The sequence below is a fragment of the Falco rusticolus genome, chromosome Z (genome assembly GCF_015220075.1).
Source record: "Falco rusticolus isolate bFalRus1 chromosome Z, bFalRus1.pri, whole genome shotgun sequence".
In the NCBI taxonomy this organism is placed as follows: domain Eukaryota; kingdom Metazoa; phylum Chordata; class Aves; order Falconiformes; family Falconidae; genus Falco; species Falco rusticolus.
The window spans coordinates 69,072,740-69,093,686 of NC_051210.1; the positions used below are offsets into that span (position 1 = coordinate 69,072,740).

The 20,947-nt window shown below is 37.6% G+C and overlaps 1 protein-coding gene across 1 annotated transcript in view; it reads left to right on the forward strand.

The window, feature by feature from the left end:
* Positions 1 to 19,906, forward strand: part of OXCT1 (3-oxoacid CoA-transferase 1) — an 85,926-nt gene extending 66,020 nt beyond the window's left edge. The window contains exons 14-17 of the mRNA XM_037373736.1: positions 3,311 to 3,400; positions 7,339 to 7,419; positions 9,348 to 9,449; positions 16,206 to 19,906. Of these exons, the coding sequence (XP_037229633.1) occupies positions 3,311 to 3,400; positions 7,339 to 7,419; positions 9,348 to 9,449; positions 16,206 to 16,241 (309 nt within the window). The 3' untranslated portion in view covers positions 16,242 to 19,906. The remainder of the gene's footprint in view (positions 1 to 3,310; positions 3,401 to 7,338; positions 7,420 to 9,347; positions 9,450 to 16,205) is intronic.
* The last annotated feature ends 1,041 nt before the right edge of the window (positions 19,907 to 20,947 follow it).

Genomic DNA, 20,947 nt, shown 5'->3' on the forward strand with positions numbered 1-20,947 from the left:
CAATAAGTAGGCATTATAAGAAATTTTGCTAATTTTGTGTGGCTTTATGGCTGTGATGAAGCAGAAGGGCTGAGTATCTTAACAAAAAAAAAAAAAACCCAAATCCATCACATCCATTAATTTCCACCTCTTGCATCCCAAGATTATTTGGACTGAGTTAGAAAGAACTGCTGATGAAGAATTATGGGAAAAGCAGAATTCTTCCCTGCAATATGGACCTTTTATGGCAACTGAGAAGCTATGAAGAAACTGAGCTATTTTCTGTCCTCTGCCTAACCCTCTGTATAAGTATTGCCAACATTGGACCACCCAGGGAGCGCATGGCCAGTTCAAAAAACTTTTCTTCTCACTTCAAGCTCTTGCTGATGAAATGTGCTTTAAAATAGTGCTTCAAATTACCAGTGCTCTCTACCACTGAACTGTCTTTCCTTCTGTTTTCTTAAGCTAGCCGCACCAATGTAATTGGAAACTAACCAAAATAATCTTAAATAAATAAATGAGGGGGAGGGCATGCAAACACTGGACCTTACCAACATGATAAGAAGGACCAGGAAATCTGTACACGTAATTTAGCAGCTGGTTGTTTGAAGCACCTACTTTTTATTTTTTAATGATTTTTTTAAAACAGTTGAGCTTTTTACAGGTCATTACGCTTAAATACCTTACCAAGTAACCAAATGCAGACAGTTTTACTGTCTGCAATTTGCCTTGTTTAATCAAAATCAAAATAAATACAAGTTAACGTTTTATTGAGGTGAATTGAATAGTTCCCACTTCAGCTAGTATCTGGCACTATAAACCAAATCTAGTGTTTTTTTGAGATTTTACAACAGAGTTGGCCATTGCAAGTGGTCTTCAGGTGGAGAAAATGTTTATTTTAATGACAGAGTAGATATTACATGGAAAATATTTAAATAAACCACTCTGACTTATGTCAGATACAATTAAATATGCTATTAAAATTTTAAAGAAATATAAATTGCTTGTAAATGTACAGTGTTTATAAATATCAGAACATACTTGTCCTAGGCAAAAAGGAACAAAATGTCTTTTGGGAATCACCTTTTAGTCTCAAGCATTTTAATTCTAATTTAGGATGCAGGTGTCCCCTCGAACAGGATGGTGTTGGGGAAAGTGTAAGTTGTGGGAGTTTGGTAGATGCACTGAGAGTGATGTAAGGCTCTTATGCTTTGGCTATTCCTCAGAATAAGAGCATGTAATTACTTGGCTAGTTAGAGTTAATGCTTGATTGACTTGCTTTACCAGGCACCTGACAATGATGAGTATGTTTGCCTAAAAAGAAGAAGCAGATAGAGCAATTTAAATGTCTCTAAGTCCTCTTCAACTGAACTTTCATTTCCCTGCTTCTGCATACACAAAGGGATGAAGTCTTTTCTCTCAATCCTGCATGACAGCTTCTCCAGCAGTAGAGTTGTCATTGTCCTTCATTGGCACTTATTTCTTCAAATATTTCCTAGTTGTTATAGGTCTTTACTAGTTAATATAACTAAAAGGCCTGGAAAATGAACTAATGGCATTGTCAGGGCAGGTGTGTTGATAGCATAATCCTCACTGCAAATGAATTTGGAGTTGCTGGGGAGATAATCCATCATCTTCAGCTACTATGCATTATCTTGTCAGTGAGCCTCTGGCAGGCAGGTGCGAAGTCACTGCAGTCTCTGTAAGAGCTCTGTATTTCCAAATAGGATGGAGAATGATCTGAGCAGTGCCAGAAAGTTAAGGACAGAGGAAAACCTTCTCATCCCTTTCAGATTTGTATTTGCAAATAAATATTTAGTAGTATTGTTAATTAATGTGATTAATATTCAATGCTGATCTGACTAGACAAATTCCAAAGTGGTTGTTCATAATAGATACAGGAACATGTGATTTGTTCGTTGCTGTGCAAACAGTAAGAAAACTCAATTAGTTTTGGGGTGTGTGTGTATATACCTTCATTATGATCAAGAGACCATAACTATCAAGAGACCAATGAGTTGCTGGTCTGGCAGCTTAATGAGACAAGTCTCTTCCGTATGTTTTATATTCTGGACCCTAGGTGCTGATACTAGCAAGGTAGTGAATCACATAGCTACTAAAAGGAAGCATAAGAGAAAAGCTTTATACTAGGAAGTTTTCTGGTCATTTAACCATACACTTTTAGATTTTATATATAAAACAGCTTACACTGTATTACTGTTGGTAATTTATTGTAATTACAGATTATAACCAGTCAAAAGAGAGCAAATAGAAAACAGTTGACATAGAAATTAATTTTTTTCAGTCTGTGAAATTCCTTGCCTCATGTTTCCTACTAAAGTCTCCTATCATGCAGGTGTCTTGATGTTCCATTCTCCTTTCTGCCTTCCTCAACATCTCTGGAGTGGTATACGAGGTTATTGCCTTGTTTGTTTTCTTGGGTCTAGTGCTTGTTTTCCAAAAATGACTGCTTTGCTTATACTGATAGAAATCACTGTAAGTACAAAGTTCTATCAGAAGTGTGTCAGGTCTGGACCTCTTACCTTCCAAGATCAGATGCATTCAGTTTAAGACGGTGGAAGCAGGCAGGGGTTGAATGCTGTAGCATGATGGAAAGTACAAACAGAGGTAGCTGAACACCAAGCCATAATACAGCTGCTGTGATAACAGGTGCAATTCTGACACTCTTTAAGATAAGAATGAGGCACAGAGGCAGAAAGCATTGCTTGGTTGGAGGGACAAACAGAAGTGAATACTGATCCCCATTCATTTATTTGCCCATGTTCTGAAATGAAATCGACAGACATCAGGAATAGAACAAAAAAATCTGTGCTGATACATTGATAATGAGCCATGGTTTTCCAAACTGGCAGGTGGAGAGTTCTTGAATGCTCTTGTTGCTACACTTCATACGCAAAGATTTCTTTTGAGGAAATAACGACATTTCTACCACAGGAGAATGAACACTGCTTTATTAATGTCAGGACCATTGGAAGTAAATTCATCACTCCTCCGTGTCGGGCCTTCCATTGAGCCAATGATATTACTGAGATTTAAGTTACATCCCAGGACACCAGCCACAGCAGTGGATCTTTGTTCTACTCATCGTTTTTCTCCTATTTGCGTCATATAAAGCCTAGAATGAGACAGCTGTTTTTGCTGTGGTAAAGCTCTGTTAGTGTTTGGATATGGTGGCAGTGAAATAGATGCGCTTTACATGCAGGAAAAAGTGAATATCATGTGCTGTTATTGCAGCCAATATACTGCATCTTTCTCTTTTATTTTTTCAAATAGTAAAAATGTAAAATTTTGATTAAAAATTTGATTTTAGGGTAAGATGGTGAAAGGAATGGGGGGTGCCATGGACCTGGTATCCAGTGCACAGACCAAAGTGGTTGTTACCATGGAGCACTCAGCTAAGGTAAGGCTCTGCCGCTTTTTTCTAAATAAGTGCTTTGGGCTGTACCAAAAGAGAGAAAAAAAAAAAGAAAAAAAAGACATCTTACATTCATTCTGCTGCTTTGAGGACTTGACAGTTTTGCTGTTAGTTATTATGGAGATCCAGAAGGGGGCTAGGTTACTATGGTCCCTTTTCTCTAGTAAGTGAATCAGTCACCATGGAAAAAAAATGAAATATTAACTCAATATTTAAAAGCAGCACACATTTTTTAGTTACTTCATGCAAATTTAATGAGAGTGGCAATTGCCAGAGCTACAGTAGGTGCTACCCCAGAGGTTTTATTCTTCACCTAAGAATAATTTGAAAAATTAAGTTCCCCACGGTTAAATACTTGTTATGATGGAAAGGTATTTACCTTTGAAGTTGCCAGTCAAATTGGTACTGACAGGTTGATAGGACACATCTTTTTGGCATAATGAGATGCAAGCTGCCTTCCATCATTATGTGATAGAGGTTAATCTAGAGACTTCTTTGTGATGGAAGCTTTGTAGATATAAAGGCTCCCCCAGAAGGTCATAGGAAACTTGTCATTTGAAACTACTAAAGTGGGACTGTCCAAACTATGAGAAAAATGTACTGAAGGATGAAAATCTCTGTTTTCAGGGAACTGTACTGAATGTTTGAAAAGGAACTTTTTGTTTAATTTCTGTATTTCTGTTAGTCCAAATTTGTTGTGTGTCTGCAATAAGAATTAATGTATATTGTTCAAGATAATATCACTGTCAGAATGTGTAAGAACAAGCATAAGGAGTTTGCATAGTAAACTAGTAAAGACATAAATATGAAAGCTAAATATGACAGTTGTGTATTTTTAAAATGTGATTCCAAGAATTAATTTTCACAAAAAAAGAATTGTTAAAAGGTATAGTAGTTTTACAATTTATACTAAACTGTGATCTCAAGGGGCACATTTTCAGTAACAGCACTGAGTCTGACCAAATAGTTTTCAGATATGTGTAAATAAGTACACGAAAGTAAAAAGCAAATTCATCTATATGACTTGTATCCCTATCACAGCCTCCCAAAAACTGGATATGTAATTCTCTATTTGCTCAGACATGTACTGGTATTAATGTGATCTGTATAAATATTTATGCTAAATTTCTAGTTACTGTGGAATTTGATTAAGGCTCAGAGTCCACACACATTGTAATTATTCATGCCAGTTTTTCTCTTAAAAGTACAATTACCAAAATCTTTTTTCACTACAGTCTTTGGAAGTTATTTGCATGTTGGTTTTTTGTTGGTAGGAGTACTGAAACCTGAAAAAGACAGAAACACAGATAGGTTCACTGTTACAAACAGTCCAGGCTTAGAGTTACTTATTTTGGCATATGTGTACATAACTTGGGCTCCTACGTACGTGGAATGCCTGATGTGCACTTCTAGAGAGCCAATTGCAGGCTTTCATAAATTATTTCTTCTGCTTTTGTGAAAAGGCACTGCAAAACTAAACCATGTGCATGCTTTTTCACTTTATTCTTATTTTAAAATGAAGTGGATTCTTGGCACTCCTTGCTCTTACCTAGGCTCTTTCTGGGGTCTTCATACTGCTGCTTCTTGTTTGCTCAACAGTGAAGATGATGAAATATGGAAATACAATGTTTGCAAATCAAAAGCTGCTGTTACAGTTTTCAGATTCTGTCTTTTTTTTGTTTTCCCTTTGTTTATTTTCTTTTTTTTTCCTAAATATACAAGCAAATATAGCACCCATGAGACCAGTTCTGAAAATCAGAAGTCTTTTATTGGGGTGACTGCTTTTTACAGAGCCTATTTTATATTCACAGCTTTATAATTCTTTACATCAAAGTTTTTCTCACAAAATTACTGCAGCTGTATCTATGTATCAGAAGAGCAATCTTTTGTCTGGCTCAAAGCCCATTGCGTTACTGAGTGAAAAAAACGTCTGCATGTACAGTGGCAGTTTGTTGTGTCTGCTGGCTTTTTAGTATAGGGACGTTTTTGTCATCTTATTCTCCAAATAAATAATAAGAAATCTATCATTAGATGCCAAAGTATTCTGTAAGTCAACAGCAGTCAAGATTTGAGGGATGGAAATGCGGTGGAAGGCATGGGATATATGCAGTACGTTCAACGCAGATGTTCAAGAGTTGCTGCAATAGGTAGTTCTTGCAGTCAGTTTTGTCCGAGTCATGCTTGTGAAGGATCTTTTAATCCTTTTCAATTTTTTTTTTGTATTACAGTAATAGCCTGTTAAACATGAAAATAAGTTTTTTAAGAGTTTAGAAGTGCATTTCCCTTCCAGTACACATTAGAGTTTTTAAACATAGCAGTAGGCTGAGTCCTTGCAGTGTGGGCAAAATACACTTTACATTTAGTTACGAGGGTGAAACCAGTACCTGTCTTGGCACTTAAATAAATACTCGAAGAATTTTCCTCTTTTTAAACTCTGTTATGCAGTATAGTACAAATAAAACCAAATACACTCTGCCTTACATTATTTACTTTTTAATTACTTAAATTTTTACATGTAATGCAAACCAAAAGGTACAGAAGAAATATGACAAAACATGAAGTGAGTTCTGTGGAATACTCTTCAGCTTAAGAAATGCTGTTGAGGAAGAGTAACATAGAAATACATTAAATAATAAGGGCATGCAGAAAGTGGATGCAAAATGGCATTATAGAAGAAGTAGGGGTAGCCAACTGAAATTAGCAACTAGCATGTTTAAAACAATGCGAAACAATTTTCACAGCCAGGTAATGAAGTTGTGCATGATCAGCAGGATGATGCAGGAGCTCAAAAAATTAAGTCTATATGAAAGGGACTAAACTGTTTTATGAGGTTAAATTCAGCAGTGAAAATTAAACAGCATTGCCCAGAAGCAGTCTGCAGCTCAGAAAATCTATACATCACAGCATGTCAGGAACCAGGAGGGCATAGCTGTGGAAGATTGGCTCAATTTTTGCTCCATGTGCTTGGGCCACTGTAAGACACTTGGCGAATTGACCTTAGGTCTAATTCATTATGGTATTTCTTAATGTATTTTTTGCTAAATTACTTTTTTCTTTATAACCATAAAGAAAACCAATAGCCTGTAAGGTTGTTATGTAATCTCTGAACAGTCACTGTGTATGCGTGCCTAATCTGCTAAATACTGCCTAAGAGAAATAAATGTCAAGTTCTTAACACCGTACCATCATTGACATGTTTTGCAAAACATAGTAAATTAATGGCTGGTAATCGTTCCATATTGTGAAATAGGTTGTTTACACCATTCAGAAAAATAGAATGGAAACTAGTTTTAAGCACTTGATTCAGACATGACTGAAACATGGAGCACGATGTGTAGCACTTGAAGATGAGCATATTGCACTCATCTCTAGTCTGCTTTTGGGCTTTCCTGGAGCAGTGGAGGGAATGGGAATTCAGTGTGGGTAAAGAAACTGGATTTACTATTTTCAGAGCATGACTATGTGCTTAAGCCCTGGGGATTTGAGATGCCCGTGTGTATGGCTGATCCTGCACATTACTGTTTGTGATGAAGTATCAGACAGAGAAATGTCATGCCTGCATTGTGTTTTCCTAATTTTTGTCCTTTATGTGTCATTATTGAGGTCCCATGTATCTCTTATCCCCACATTGCAGCAGGAAAGACAAACTATTAAGCAGAAGTATGCAGAGCTTCTAAACTCAGGAGCGCACTCAGTGGTACAGTGAAATTCTTATTAGTCATCTCCTTATATGTGGGAGTTAAGTCCCAAATTGCCAGAGATGTAATCTGTGAAAGAAGTGATTTCAAAGAGTGGTCTGAGTACAGTGAATATTTCAATAACACTGAATGGCTGCGGCTGTGATTCTCATGTACATATTTGAATTTGGAATAAGTTGTGTCATTTTTTAAAATTAATGTTTTTCTGTATATTGTTAAACACAGGGCAATGTCCATAAAATCTTGGAAAAGTGCAATTTACCACTTACTGGGAAACAATGTGTAAACCGCATCATTACAGAGAAGGTAAAGTACTTTCCTTGAATCCTTGTCAGTATTTTTCTCTTCTACCCCTAAGAAGGGACACTCAGTAAAAGTAGAAAAGTCTAGTAAAAATGAAGAATATATTTAGTATCTGTTACTAATGAAGGCAAGGATTCCCCTGGAGTTGTTCCAGCAGTCTAGGCACTCATATTTTTCCTTTTGAAGCTTTCACCATTGACATCTAGCATACTGGACCGTACAGTTCAAACATTCAGAACAAAGGTGCCATGCATGAGAAATATGCAAAGTGTGTGTCTCCTTATTTTTCCCATAGTATTCCTGAAAATTTGCCATGTGCAATGCAAATCCTCAAATGCAGCTGTAATCACAGATAGTTTTTTCCAGCAGAGCAACAGCTTGTGTAGCCACGTGTATGTCAGACAATTGGCATCTTCCTTGATGTGTACTACACAGCCTTTCAGAGAAACACAACCTGTAGCTGTGGCAGGGCTTTAATTTTTTTGTCATTACTTGATTCCATTTGTGAAGCAATTTATTCTCCAGTGCAAGTCCATGTGAATATCTAATACCACTGCTGCTCAAAATACATTAGTGGATCTTTTCAACAAGGGAGAAGTGATCTGAGATTTTTGCTGTAACCATACTCCTTCTGTTATCAGTGTTTACATTTGTAAGAGCTTAGAGTAGTACCTCTTTGAGCCACCTATCGTACCAAGAATGCATCAAAGGTGCTGATGTAGAATTTGCTTTTTCGTGGTAATCTGTTGCTACTGGAATCTAAAGGGGTTTTTCTCCACAAAGTAAGTGAAAATAAATGAAAGCGTGGAAGGTTTTCCAGGTTTTTATTAACTGACCACATACAAAACATAAGGAACAAAAAAATGAGAGTCAACAAGGACTGATAGAAAATAAACAACAAACAGAAATTTCTCTTAAGTGCCACCACTTGTTAGATCTGGTTGCTTTATTAGGAGATGACACAAATGTACAACAGTAGTTTGATAGTGTTGCAAATTCTGTTTCTACACTAGCTTCCTAATGTGTATGTTCCTTATGCCCAGCAAGATGAGCTATCATTTTTCAGTCCCTTAAATCAGTCTCACATGCTCAGAGGACAGCTGAATTTTAGTACGGTTCTGTAATGAGCTTAAAATTGCACTTACCTTTCAAGTTCAACCTTCGCTGGTCTTTTGCTGCTGACCTTATTTGGTTTTTTTAAGGAAAATTACTATAGGCCTTTTGTTTCACTGGCAACTAGCATGCAACCTGTGCATCATTAAAGTGCACAATGTTTTACAGACGTTTCTATTTGGTAAGCTTGTGGGCCTTGGAAGTGGAAAGCACATCTTACGAATACATCAGAAAGAACAGCTTTTGCTCCTTCAGCCACTTCCTCTCAGGCTTTCTATTAAAAGTACAAGAAATCTTGTCTTTCGTTTTCAGCGCCTGAAAAGACTAAAATTTACACTGGGTGTGCAATAGCTGTTGGAGAAGCTTATAATCTGTTGAAAGTGATCAACCGCTCTTTGCCATAAAAAAAAAATAATAGAAGAATGATGGAGATGTTGTCTTTTCCTATTTTCCTTCATGATATCTTGGTGTGCATTGTCTTGCAGCAAAGAATGTCTAGAGCCCTTTCCTTTGGGCCTCGCAGTTCTCACCAGATTGGGGCAGGAGGCATGGTCCTCATTTCATGCATTTCAAAACAGTTGCATGTTTTCCCTACAAAACTAACACATCTCATATTTTAGGTTCTTTCAGGTACAAATAAATGTGGCAGAAATTTTTACTGGTCAGTTAGGAAAGTGAAACCAATTGGTAATGGCATCTTTTGTTACTGAGGGAATTCTACCTATCTCAGCACTGCATTTTCTACAATATTATTACTTAGGTCCTTGTTTTCTGCTTCAATAATAAATAATTAATTGTGTGCTCTTTGAACCTGGCAGGCTGTGTTTGATGTGGACAAGAAGAAGGGTTTGACCCTTGTGGAAATCTGGGAAGGACTAACAGTGGATGATATCAAGAAAAGCACTGGCTGTGACTTCACAGTAAGTCATTTTACAAACAAATATAGTTAGTCTGGTGTCAGAACAAATATTCTCCACAAATACTCATCACACGAAGACTTGCAAACAGGGTAAGTTTCCTCCGTGTAGGTAAGGGTTCAGTAGATTACCTATGGGATTTACAGTGAAAATAGGAAGATAATTGAGGGCTAATCCAGTATGATTACATTGGAAATATTTGAAGCTAGGAAAAACAGAAGAGATGGAGAAATGACTAAAAGGACAATGTGGAAAGGGAACTTTTATGATGCGTTGAAGAGGGGAGCAGATTCATATCTGAGGGGTGGATGAATATGTATTTCTCCACTGTATAAGTTAGTTTAGCTAACTCTCTGTTGCTAAATTTTCATGCTGTCTTTAGGTGGGGTTGTAAGTCTTCTCAAAAGGGGTGACTGTATGTGTCCACTCTGTGTTAGTAGTGCCAATCAACTAAATGTTCTACTGTAGATATCTTTGCTTTTTCTCTCCCTTTGCCTTGTACAAATGAAACTTACGCTGTGCATTAATCCAGAAAAACGCTGCCTTTTGACCTTCACATTCATTCATTCTTAAGTCTCACTTAACGCTAACATGAAACTGGCATATTAATAGAAAGCGGTAGCACACTTGTAACTGATTGGATCTGTGTGGTTAATAACATATAGTTTCTTCATGGCCTTCTCCTACATGCATATTACAAATTTTTTTCTTTTGTATTGTGAAGTCTTCTGGGGTAGGTCAGCTCTCCTTTGGTGAGGGCAGTGAGTATGACAGTTTACACGTTGTGCTGTAAAAGTAGTTGGGGAATATTTGGTAATGAGGTGCAATACTCTTTCTCCTTGCAGAGTTTCATGGCAGGGCTAGGACACATAACTGAAAGACTGCAGAGCAGTTGTTATGTGAAAGAGTTTGTTATTAAGGCTTTGAGTATACTATTGGCAATAAATAAAACTTTCTGAGCAATAAGTCTGTGGAATTTCATTAATTTCCTGTGTCCATCAGAGAGCGTTTCTGGTAACTAAATAGGATAATATATCTTTTTCTTGTGGAATTTTAAATATTTCAAATAAAGTGCTGTTCACTTTTAAAAATACTTTTTTTTTATCTGAGAAAAATTGTTTGGTTAAAGATGCCTGACCAGCAGCTGCAATGTGCAGCAAACTGCTACAAAATCACTTTGCTCTCTTACTAATTTTCCATGTAACATTTTATGGAAGTCATTATTATTTTTTAATTCATAGTGAAAGCAACCTTCCATTTTCAGCAATTCTGTGTGCAAAAGAAATTATTCATTCAGTTTCTGACCATGATTTTTGAAAAAATCAATTTTTTAAAACTTTGGTAATGTTAGGACTAATTTATCTTTGGCTGATCAGCCTGTCAAACAGCTAGCATCCCAAATTAAAGCATAAACATGACATTGTTGGTTTGTATCTATTGCAGTCAGTCACTTTGGTCTGTTCTTGCATATTTATTTGGGGGATTAACTTAATGATTAATTTGAAGGTGCAATATTTAAATAGCATTTAAATAGACTGAAACTACAGTAAAGGACTTTTGCTGTGAGAAGACACCAGTCCTTAGGTGTTCAAAATCTGCTTGTTCGGAAAGAGTCAGTTTCTTTTTGCTTCAGGTGACTAATATATATGTATTTAACTGAGTGTGTTACCCAAAGTAATATTCAGCAGCCTATGCTCAAGGCAATGAAAGCAGAAGCAACGAAAGAATGCAGAGAAAGAAGTGATAAGCTTAAAATTATGGGCTATGGTGTTAAACTTCACAGCAGCATGGTGGATATCACAGGGGAAGTCTGTTAGGGCCAAAGGAGGGATTACCAACACCCACCATCCCTTAGTGCGTTCCTGTCAATGTTACAGTGGTATAGATTTTGAATCTTTAGGATAGCCTGAAGTCAGCAATTGGTGAGAGGTATTGCAACAATCCACCATCTAGGTCCTTGGGATCTGTCTGACTGGGATCAGGAAGGGACACTTCACAGGCACCATTTCCTAGTTCTCCTGAAGGCAAACTCTCACGCAGTCTGCCTTGTATGGGTGCTTGGCCACGCATGAAATGATGAGCTGCACTGAAGGAGCTGTGGGCATGAAATATGTAGATGCTGCTTTGTTTATGCACTTTCATATACTTATCTTGAAAGCATGTGGCTTGCGCAAATACTTGCAAAGCAATGGTTGCTTGCAAAGCATGTACCTCAGCCAAGGTATGTGAGAGGGTCAGTCTGACCTACTGATTGGTAGTTATAAAAGTGCCTGAAATCTCTAGGGCTCTGCAGATGGAAAGCATGAACCACAATGATTTGTTAAAGCTGTGGCATGGAAGAGCACTAGCTATTCCCTTCTCTTTTTTTTTTAACTCTTCTAAAGAATGTTTTCAGGCCACAGTGACCCAGTCCTCCCCTCATTGAAATCCTTACCAAAGCTTCTGTTGACATCTGTGACAGCAAGACTGGATCACTGCTGTGTAATATTAGACCCCTGATGTCCCGATTTTCATATACAGCAAACACCTACAGCTCCTTCACTTAGTTTTGTGGTCTGGGAAATAGAGGTTTGAGCCTTGCCATAGGCATTTGTTCAGAAAGCAGCATCCTTGGTCCTTTTTTCTACATTTGAAGACTCTGCCTCAGGCTTATTTGAAAATGTAACAGTTGTGCTTGTGATTATTTATGTTCACTGAATGAGACATCTTGTTCCTGTTTATATTGGTGACAGGAACTTTAGCGATATTGTTTTGCTACAGTAAAAGCAGGTTTTTTGGATCATGTTTCGCTAGTTTGAAACAGAACTGATGGAAATTGAGAAACTGACCCTTCTCTAGCAGCTTTTTTCAGTGGATGCATGGAATGTTCTGAAATAAAACATCTCTCTAGGTTCATTACAAGTGAGATTTTAAAGGATGGTTGTTCCTTTATAGATAACTGTCTCTGCCCATGCAGGCAACTCCTTTCTGTAGAGGAGAACTTTATAGCCGATACAGCTTTCTTTGAGACACATCTGGCTGTACAGTCCCATTTTCACAGCATTTTTAATTATTTGGAAAAACATCTGAAGGACATTTGCAACCACAAAATGTTAAAGAAAATATGATTTAGAGTCAACTATCTTCATTATAGACTGGCATCATATAAGAAATAAACAATTCATGCTTGATTTTACTGTGCTGTGAAGACAAAGTGTTGGCTTATCTTGCATGCTGAAATCAGATTGCTGTAGCTAGCATATAGATCACCTTGGAAGGTAATCTGCTTGGGTTTGTACTGGCATATACATTGATGAGACCATGAGAGAACAAACTGAGAACCATACTTTTACAGATGTATTCCATTATAAAAATAATCAGGGTGAGTTTGTCTAGGTAAAAATTCACCATCCTCCCTGGTTGTTTTTTTTTTTCTTAATGTAAAAGCTGTCTTACAAAATGATCTTAAAAGATAACTTGGAGTTTAAGAAAAGCATCTGCCAAGGAAAAGTTAGGTAGCTGAATAGCAATTGACTAGTGTATGTTTAAAAAGAAATTTACTATCCAAGTTCAAGCCAGTGAGTACAAAATAACAGAGGATATGGTTTTCTTTTCTGGAACTACATTTTGCTTTGAGGAAACAGGCTTTTGCAGGTTCGAGTCCATTCTTAGATGGATGTTGTGTTTTTCCAGATCATTCACCCCACTGCAAAAGGCCCATCAGGAACAATTTTGTACAAAAGCTGATGTTGGAATTGTGGTTTGCTTTTATCTGCATTTTCAGATAATTAGGACTTAACAAGGGATAAGCAACTTTTATTATTTTAACAAATATGCTAACACTGGTCCATCTTTTTGTTGTTGTTATTGTTTGTTTGAGGGACTTTTTTTACATTTCTGAACAGTGACTTGCTTTTACACACCTGATAAGGTCATTAGAAGTTACTACAACTCATTATCATTCAGAATCAGGCCTTAAAAGAACTGCTTGCTATGAAAAAAGACATAATGAAATAAGCATAGAGCTGTTTGTGTAGCTGAAAAGACTAGTTTGGGGTTGGAAATCAAAGGCTCAATAAGCTTGAATTGCAGGAGGTCTCTGAGGCCATGTGTCCTCTTACCAGTTCAGAGGCTGCGTACATGACTGCCCAGGCAAACTCCCAGTACACCTACCTGTTCAACATTAGCAAAGTATTTTGAAGGTTCCAAGATACGCTGTTCTTCCTGTTAAGTGTAACAATATTAAGAATGTATTGCTTAGGCAGTATTTAAGAAAGTAGCAACTCTGCAGCTGTGTAGTGTAGAATAGTCCTCATTAATCACATTCAGCCCTTACCAAATGCTGTGCTTTTAGCACGGGGTGTTACTAAATTGACTGACTCTACTGGGATTTAAAGCACTGGACTCAGGGAGCTTTCTGCATTTCAAACTTGATTACTCCTTGTTTTCCACGCACAAACTAACCCTTTTGTTATATTAGCATTTTTCTGCTTATTTAATCACATTTTATTTAGAGCAAAGAGTTGTACTTGGGTCCAGTTCTGAGCGGTGCTGGGCTCTTACCACCTCTTTTATCTTCAGTAGGCATTATGGCACTTAGCACTCATGGGGGCCAGACCCTTTCAGAAGCAGATAGTGGTACACACAAATGACAGCTGTTAGCATCAGATGTTCAGACATTACATTTAATGTAATATGCTCATTCAGATGCAAAATGAAGTTTTGATGGCATCAAAATCTGCGTCAGCAGAAAAACAATAATCGCTTTGGCATTAGCAGCATACAGATTTTAATGGTGCTATCTTCATCCTCCAGCTTTTTCCCTTAATTCAATGGAACCATCTCTGGGTGAGGCAGATATGGGCCCAAATTAAGTGAGGCACACAGGCAGTTGGAGTCAGAAATGTTGAAACATTTCTGGAGCTAGCCCAGGAATGCTGGTGCACTAAAGGAGTTTCTCCAGCTCCTCTACACTTGTACCTATTACATCTATTTATTATCCTACTTCACACACAACTTTGAAAAATCAATGAACAGTTTCCATCCACTGAAAACCTTTCATTAGCATTTGATACAGTAAACACATTCTTCATGAGCTAAGCTTTCCTTGTTGGCTGTTCTCATAAGGTTGTGTGATATATGGTGGCTGGAGGAAGGGTAATGTGGAAATCTAACTGGTCCAGGAAATACAGCCCTGTATTTCTGGAGAAAGAGGCTTTAACGCTTGGAAAGACCCTTTTCTATCACTTTTTCATAAGTTAGCTTGTTCAGTACTGTTAAGTGAAAAAGAAGGGATAAGGAGGCAGAAGGAATGCAGTATGTGGTGTTTCAATGCAGTACGTCAGGTTTCAGTTGGACACATTAATTAGGAGCCAGATTATCTGTGGAACTGCCTGAACAAGTGAGATCACATGAGTTACTTTTGATCTTCATCCTGGGGCACCTATTTATATAGGGCTAGGAACAGGAGACATTTAAAGAGGCTTGGATCTTCTGTGGAGAGCTTTTCCTCCAGGTATTTGTGTAGACCTGCAGCCGGGGTTTAATCAAATGTTAACCATTGCTACTCTTCAAAGTCTTCTCTGTATTGTTCCCATTTATGCCTTCTTCCCTCATCTGGTTTCCTATTTAGGCTTACTGTGTTTTACTTTTGGTCTGCTGGATATTTTATAATATCACTAATTGATTTTTATGACTATGGTATTAAAACAATAGAATATATAAGTTTATCCTCACACAAACATGAATGTGAATGGAAAAAAGTAGGTTTGTTTTTTTAAAGAAGATAAAATTATAAGTATTAAACTATCATCATGAAACAAATCAAATGAATGTGAATGGAAGAAGGCAAATTCTAAAAAAATAGGTAAAATCAGAAGTATTGCATTATATCATCATCAAACAAACCAATGTATACATATACTATAGGTACAGTGTGTGTATTGTATGTGTATACATTTGATTGTTTATCTTCTACTAATGTGTGTGTTCTAAAACTCAATTGATTACTTCTCCACAGACCTAGCATTGACGGACAGCATCCTATTTCCTGGTGGGTGGGGAGGAAATGCAGAATGAACTTGGCTGTTGAGCAAATAAGGGGAATAATCAATCTAAGATTCCTTGGCATGGTTGTTTTGATGCTGCAGTGGCCATTCAATCATGTATTGAATATAAACTTGTTTTGTTGCCTCAGCATCATTCGGTGTATTGATGCATGTATGCAAGTGGATTAGAAGGTGGTGGCTGAGGCTGTTGCCCATGTGCAGCTCTCTCTCCTGTTGCTGTTCACAGCAAGTGCAGGCCCGCTGTACACAAGCTGTGACCATCTACGGGCCAGTGCATTAACTAAGCCATGGCCAATTTTTGAGCTATGTTCATGTGCCTTACTGTATGCTGTATAATTGAGGAACTGCTTCACATGAGTTCAGCTCTTGTTTCTGCTGGCATTGGAAGCCATCTGAGAAGACTATGCAGTTAGCAGGGGCAAATACAGGTTCGGCTGTCCAAGTTTAATCTGCATTCCTAAATCAGTAACCCAGTTCAAAATAAATGAAGTTTAGAGGCTGGATACTGGCGCCATGGATATTTTGTATTCCTGCATCAGAAAATGTAGTTACGGGAGAATTTATCTCTGAAATACTTCAAATATGTCAATTTAAATAAAGACAGTGTCTCTAGTCTTCAGTGGCACATAGCTGGTAGAGGTGGAAATGAAAGGTGGGTTGTACTGCCATATCTCTATGCTAACTGTTGTGCTTTTTCCCTCCTTTTTGCTAGGTTTCGCCAAAACTAATACCAATGAGGCAGATTTAAACGTGAAATACAGACTGGGCTTAATTTGCCAGAAGGCTTGTTTCCAAATGGGAGCTCAGTGAAGAGAAATCAATGTCTGGTTTGCAATTTTACTACTTGTTTCTTTTTTTTCTTTTTTTCTTTTTTTTTTTTTTTTTTTGTAAGGGCTCTTTAAGTAGTTTCCAGATAGTTACAGCCTGAGTTTAAGTATCAGCCTAAGTTGTATTTTAACTTCATTACATTACCAATTGAAATTGAAAAGGTGAATTTATTCCCTAAATTTTGAATAATGTTGTACTAAAATGTTAATGAATATTGTAAAAAAAATGCCTTGTATTGTCTCTGCCAAATACTACATTTTTCACAGAGAATCAGAAAATGATCATGCAAAACTTATGATTTCCTCTGCTTTTTGTGATGTCATTAAACTTACCAGTCACTCCATTGCTCTGGAACTATAGCACTTATCATGTCCATTCTTCTGTAAAGGTGTGGAGGTTGTTTTTTTCTGGAGTTGTAGAGAGACATCAGGAATATGGACTTACTTGCCTTTTCCTGAACTTTTTAATGAGTCTGTGACAGAACTGTATATACCAGTGGAAATAACTGGGTCCTTAGCCCTGAATGTATCTATCTACTATTTCCATGGTGTGTGTCAGCTGGCATTAAGAAGCCTACACCTCCCAATGTCCAACTCTGACCCCTTATATTTAAATCCTACAAACTAGAATGGGACTAGTATGAAGGAGGGAAATCGAAAAGTCTCCATCCCCATGCAGACAACTGGTGGCTACACGTTGTCCCATGTGAACCACTCTTATTCTCCAGGTAGAATCCTTCTCCCCAGCCCTCATTCAAAGGCAAATTAAGATTGTTCCTGGAGTCAGGTCTGTCCTTCCAGTGTTACACAGGAAAACAGGGGAAGAGAATGTTGTGGGCACTTTGAAGTTTCTTCTGAATGGAATGCAGCTCATTAAAGCTGGAAGCAGTAAGTTTGCATGACTTGCCAATCAAGGCATTGGCAAAAACTAAGCCAAACTCATGATAACTAGAATGAATGCCATGAGACAATCAAAATGAAAATTTATTCTTTCATACTGGTTCTGCTGTTTGAGAAAGATCTTCCTTTCCCTGTTATTAATTACAAAATGACTGTTACTTTTGCAAGGGGGTAATATGACAGCATTGGATCTCACATACCAAATCAGCACAGCAGGTCTTTATTATACAGAGCATGAACTGACTGGAAATCTGCATTTAAAGTGTAATGGTTTCTGTCATTCATATAAATAGTAACATGTAAAACACTTCAGTTAAAATAGTTCCTGACATAATGTTTGATATCAGGACAGGAGCAGATTAAGTGACTGAAAAACATGTAAACTGTATACGCACAAATAAATTTATAATTATATGCCTATCATGTGTGTGATAAGCAGTGTTGGGATATGGTGTAGAAGGGCATTCTAGTACTAGGTGGATGAGGTATTCACTGTCATTGTCAGTGTGTGTTGTGGAAGCACTGTAACACATTTCTAGGGAAACAGATAGGAAAATCCCACAATATTTAGCTCCTGTACTAGCCTTTGTACTGCATTTTTCCATGCTAAAGTAAGAAATGCTTCTCTTTCATGGGACAGTTATAAAATCGGTCTTGATCCACCCATGGACTTGATAGCAGTAAAGCTGTTTTTATTAGAGAGATTATTTTGTTTAGTTGCCCTTACTCTAAACAATTCTTTGATAATCTCTTTTCAATACCAAGTAGGTTATCCTTATTCCCACAAAGGAATAAACAAAATGCCTTTGTAAGCACCTTTATGTAGGTACAAAAGTACTGCCACAATACTAAGTTTTATGACTTGAAGTTATGGGTGCTAATGGGTGGTAAGGTGTTGTATAGCCTGAATGTGTAGGCAAGACCTGAAGCTGAGCCCATGGGAAGAAAGTGTGTTGTACAAAGACCAGTGCTAATTTCCTGATTAAACATATAGACGTGAGTGGCTGGTAGGTAATTTGCATGCAAGGCTTGAAACAACATTGCTCAGAGTGGTCCAGAATATTAGCACAGGTTTAGCACAAGTTAGATTTTATCAAGCTTTAGTTTTAACCTATTGTCTCTGTTTAGGTGTATTCCCTATGTTATTCACTCATTCCAAACAAGTTACTTAAAGTTTGGCTATTTCTACTGCTGTAGAGGTGGACTGAAGTTCTGCTCACAGAGGTTTTGCAGATTAAAAGTCTCTGTATAGCAAAAACTGACTCTATTTTCACTCAGTATGAAACTTTTTGTTTTGGAGCATGTTTGAGAGCACGGATGTGATCCCTGAAGGTATCTTGCTCATCACTACTCAGAGCTCCTGTAAACAGTACTCAAAATGGATGCTGGTTCTAAAGAAGTATAAGTACTATTATTTAGTAGAGAAAGGGAGTTGCTATTAATTTATCCAGAGAAAAAAATAATCTTTAAATAGCTGTGGAAGTCTTAAAGAAATCTATAAATGAAATGTTGACCTGTTGCAATTACCTATAGTACATTAATTGTAGGACTGATTAGTTAATTACAGCAAACATTTATTGGCATATATAAAGTACTGGAGGAGTGTCTGAGGGTGCATGCGATCAGGTGTGTGCTGCTTCTGCCATAGAACTATGCTTTGCTGGCATACGCACAGAAACCATCATTGTTATTAATGTATGGCTATGAAAAGACTAATGACCTGATGTCTAGGAGTTCCGCGCCTTGGTTTCTGAAGCAAAGAATTAGGAGCCACGAACTCCTGAGTTTCAGCTTTTCCATTTCTCCACTTCCTGCCTTGAAAAAATTCATCTGTGCTTTCTGCCTTGTCTCCTGTTGCTGGAAAATGAGGATGTTTTCCTTCGTACCTCATGGGGATGTTGTGAGGAATAATTAGCTAAGGTCCATGCAACAGGTTGTCTTTTATCTTCAGCTTGGAGATCAGACTTGATCAAGAGTGTGGAAGAGTACTTGAAGACTGCCATATATGCTGGATATTTGAGTTCTGTGTCTTCTCTTATTTGTATCAGTGTTAATGCAAGAGAGCAAAAGCCAATATGGTGCTGAAAACTGGGGATGAAAACTGGGGATGAAAGGAGAACAAGCTCTCTCCATAAAAAAACAGTGGTGCAAATATCTGTATGTCACACTTGAATTTTTCTATCTTGAGAACAATATATTGCAGTAGAATACTGGTATTGTTATGAAAACATCATGTATCCGCACAAGCTAATTGCTAAAAGCAGTGGCTCCATTTTCTAATTGATTTGTAAAGTAAGATTAGAAATTAAAGCGCTCGTAAGTATTTTCATAGATAAAGTTTACTCTAAGCAGTATTTGCTAGGATCGTGTTACAGGGGTGAGAGCTTCTCGTTCCTCTGTGGTGGGTGATGGTATGCATGAAGGTTTATTGAGACACCGCCTGCTGACAGCACTTCACAAGACAAGGACAGTTGATACCCTTTGTCCTGAAGAAGGTGATGATTCTACTATATTACCACATTGGACTTACTGCACTTCAATTTTATTGATTTTTTTCCCTGAAAAAAAAGCAAAAAAAAATATGAAATATTATAGAATATGTAGTTGTACTGTAAACTCTGCAAACTAAACATCAAAGTTCTTCTATGTATTGGCAAAAGAATCAATAAAGTAAAGATTAAAAATCTTGAGCTTCCTCTATTGTTGTCATTTTTCATGGTGTTCTGTCCTGCCATTAGGAGCAGTAAAAGATTAGCTTGTGTCTGCACCAGCATGTCAGACCTCAGCACAAGCAAAACCCTCAAGGTCTTGGCTGAAGGTGGAGGGGTTTGATAAACGGAAATAATGAAGCTCAAAACTCAGCTAACAGCTGGATTCTCCATGTTCTCTTACTGATGTCTCTGTTGGGTCAATCACAAACATAATTATCACATTCATTTTCATAATTACTTGGTTTTTACCTTTTGATTAAGACTGTTTTTGAAATTACAGCATTTAAGATGTTAATCATTCATGTTAGTGTGTGGCTGCATTCTGAAAATAGTACTAGATGACACATGAAAACAAATTGCGTTAACCACCTGGTGAATGATAAAGTAGATGATTGCAAAGTGATGAAAATGCTTGTCTGTAGATACTGGGGTCATCCTTCCATCCATGCCATAAGGTCATGCGTAAATATGTCACAGTATCATTTTATCTTCAGTGTCCTTGGAGAGCAGGTTGATAAATGTGCAGAAAAATGTTTAGGCTCAGAAAAAAACCTTGATGATTTTCTCTGAAATGAAACTTCAGTAAATTATATGCCTGGTCAAAATCCAACATTCTGTCACCCCTGTGAAGGGGAGTACAAGGTAAGTGCCAAAATCACACCAGTCTTGCGACTCTAAAATTTACTTATACAATGGTAGAAGGTAAAGATTCCCTCTGACAACAGGAGAAAGTTGGTTACAGGCATATCAACAGTTTTGTCATATCTTGCATATCTTCTGTTGTTGGCTATTGTGCTGGTTTTGGCTGGGACAGAGTTGATTTCCTTCACAGAAGCTGGTGTGGGGCTGTGTTTTGGATTTGTGCTGGAAACAGCGCTGGTAACGCGGGGCTGTCTGCATTACAGCTGCGCAGCGCTCACCCCGAGCCAAGGCCTGTTCTGCCTCTCACCCCACCCCACCAGCGAGGGGCTGGGGGGGCACAGGGGTATTGGGAGGGGGCACAGCCCGGACAGCTG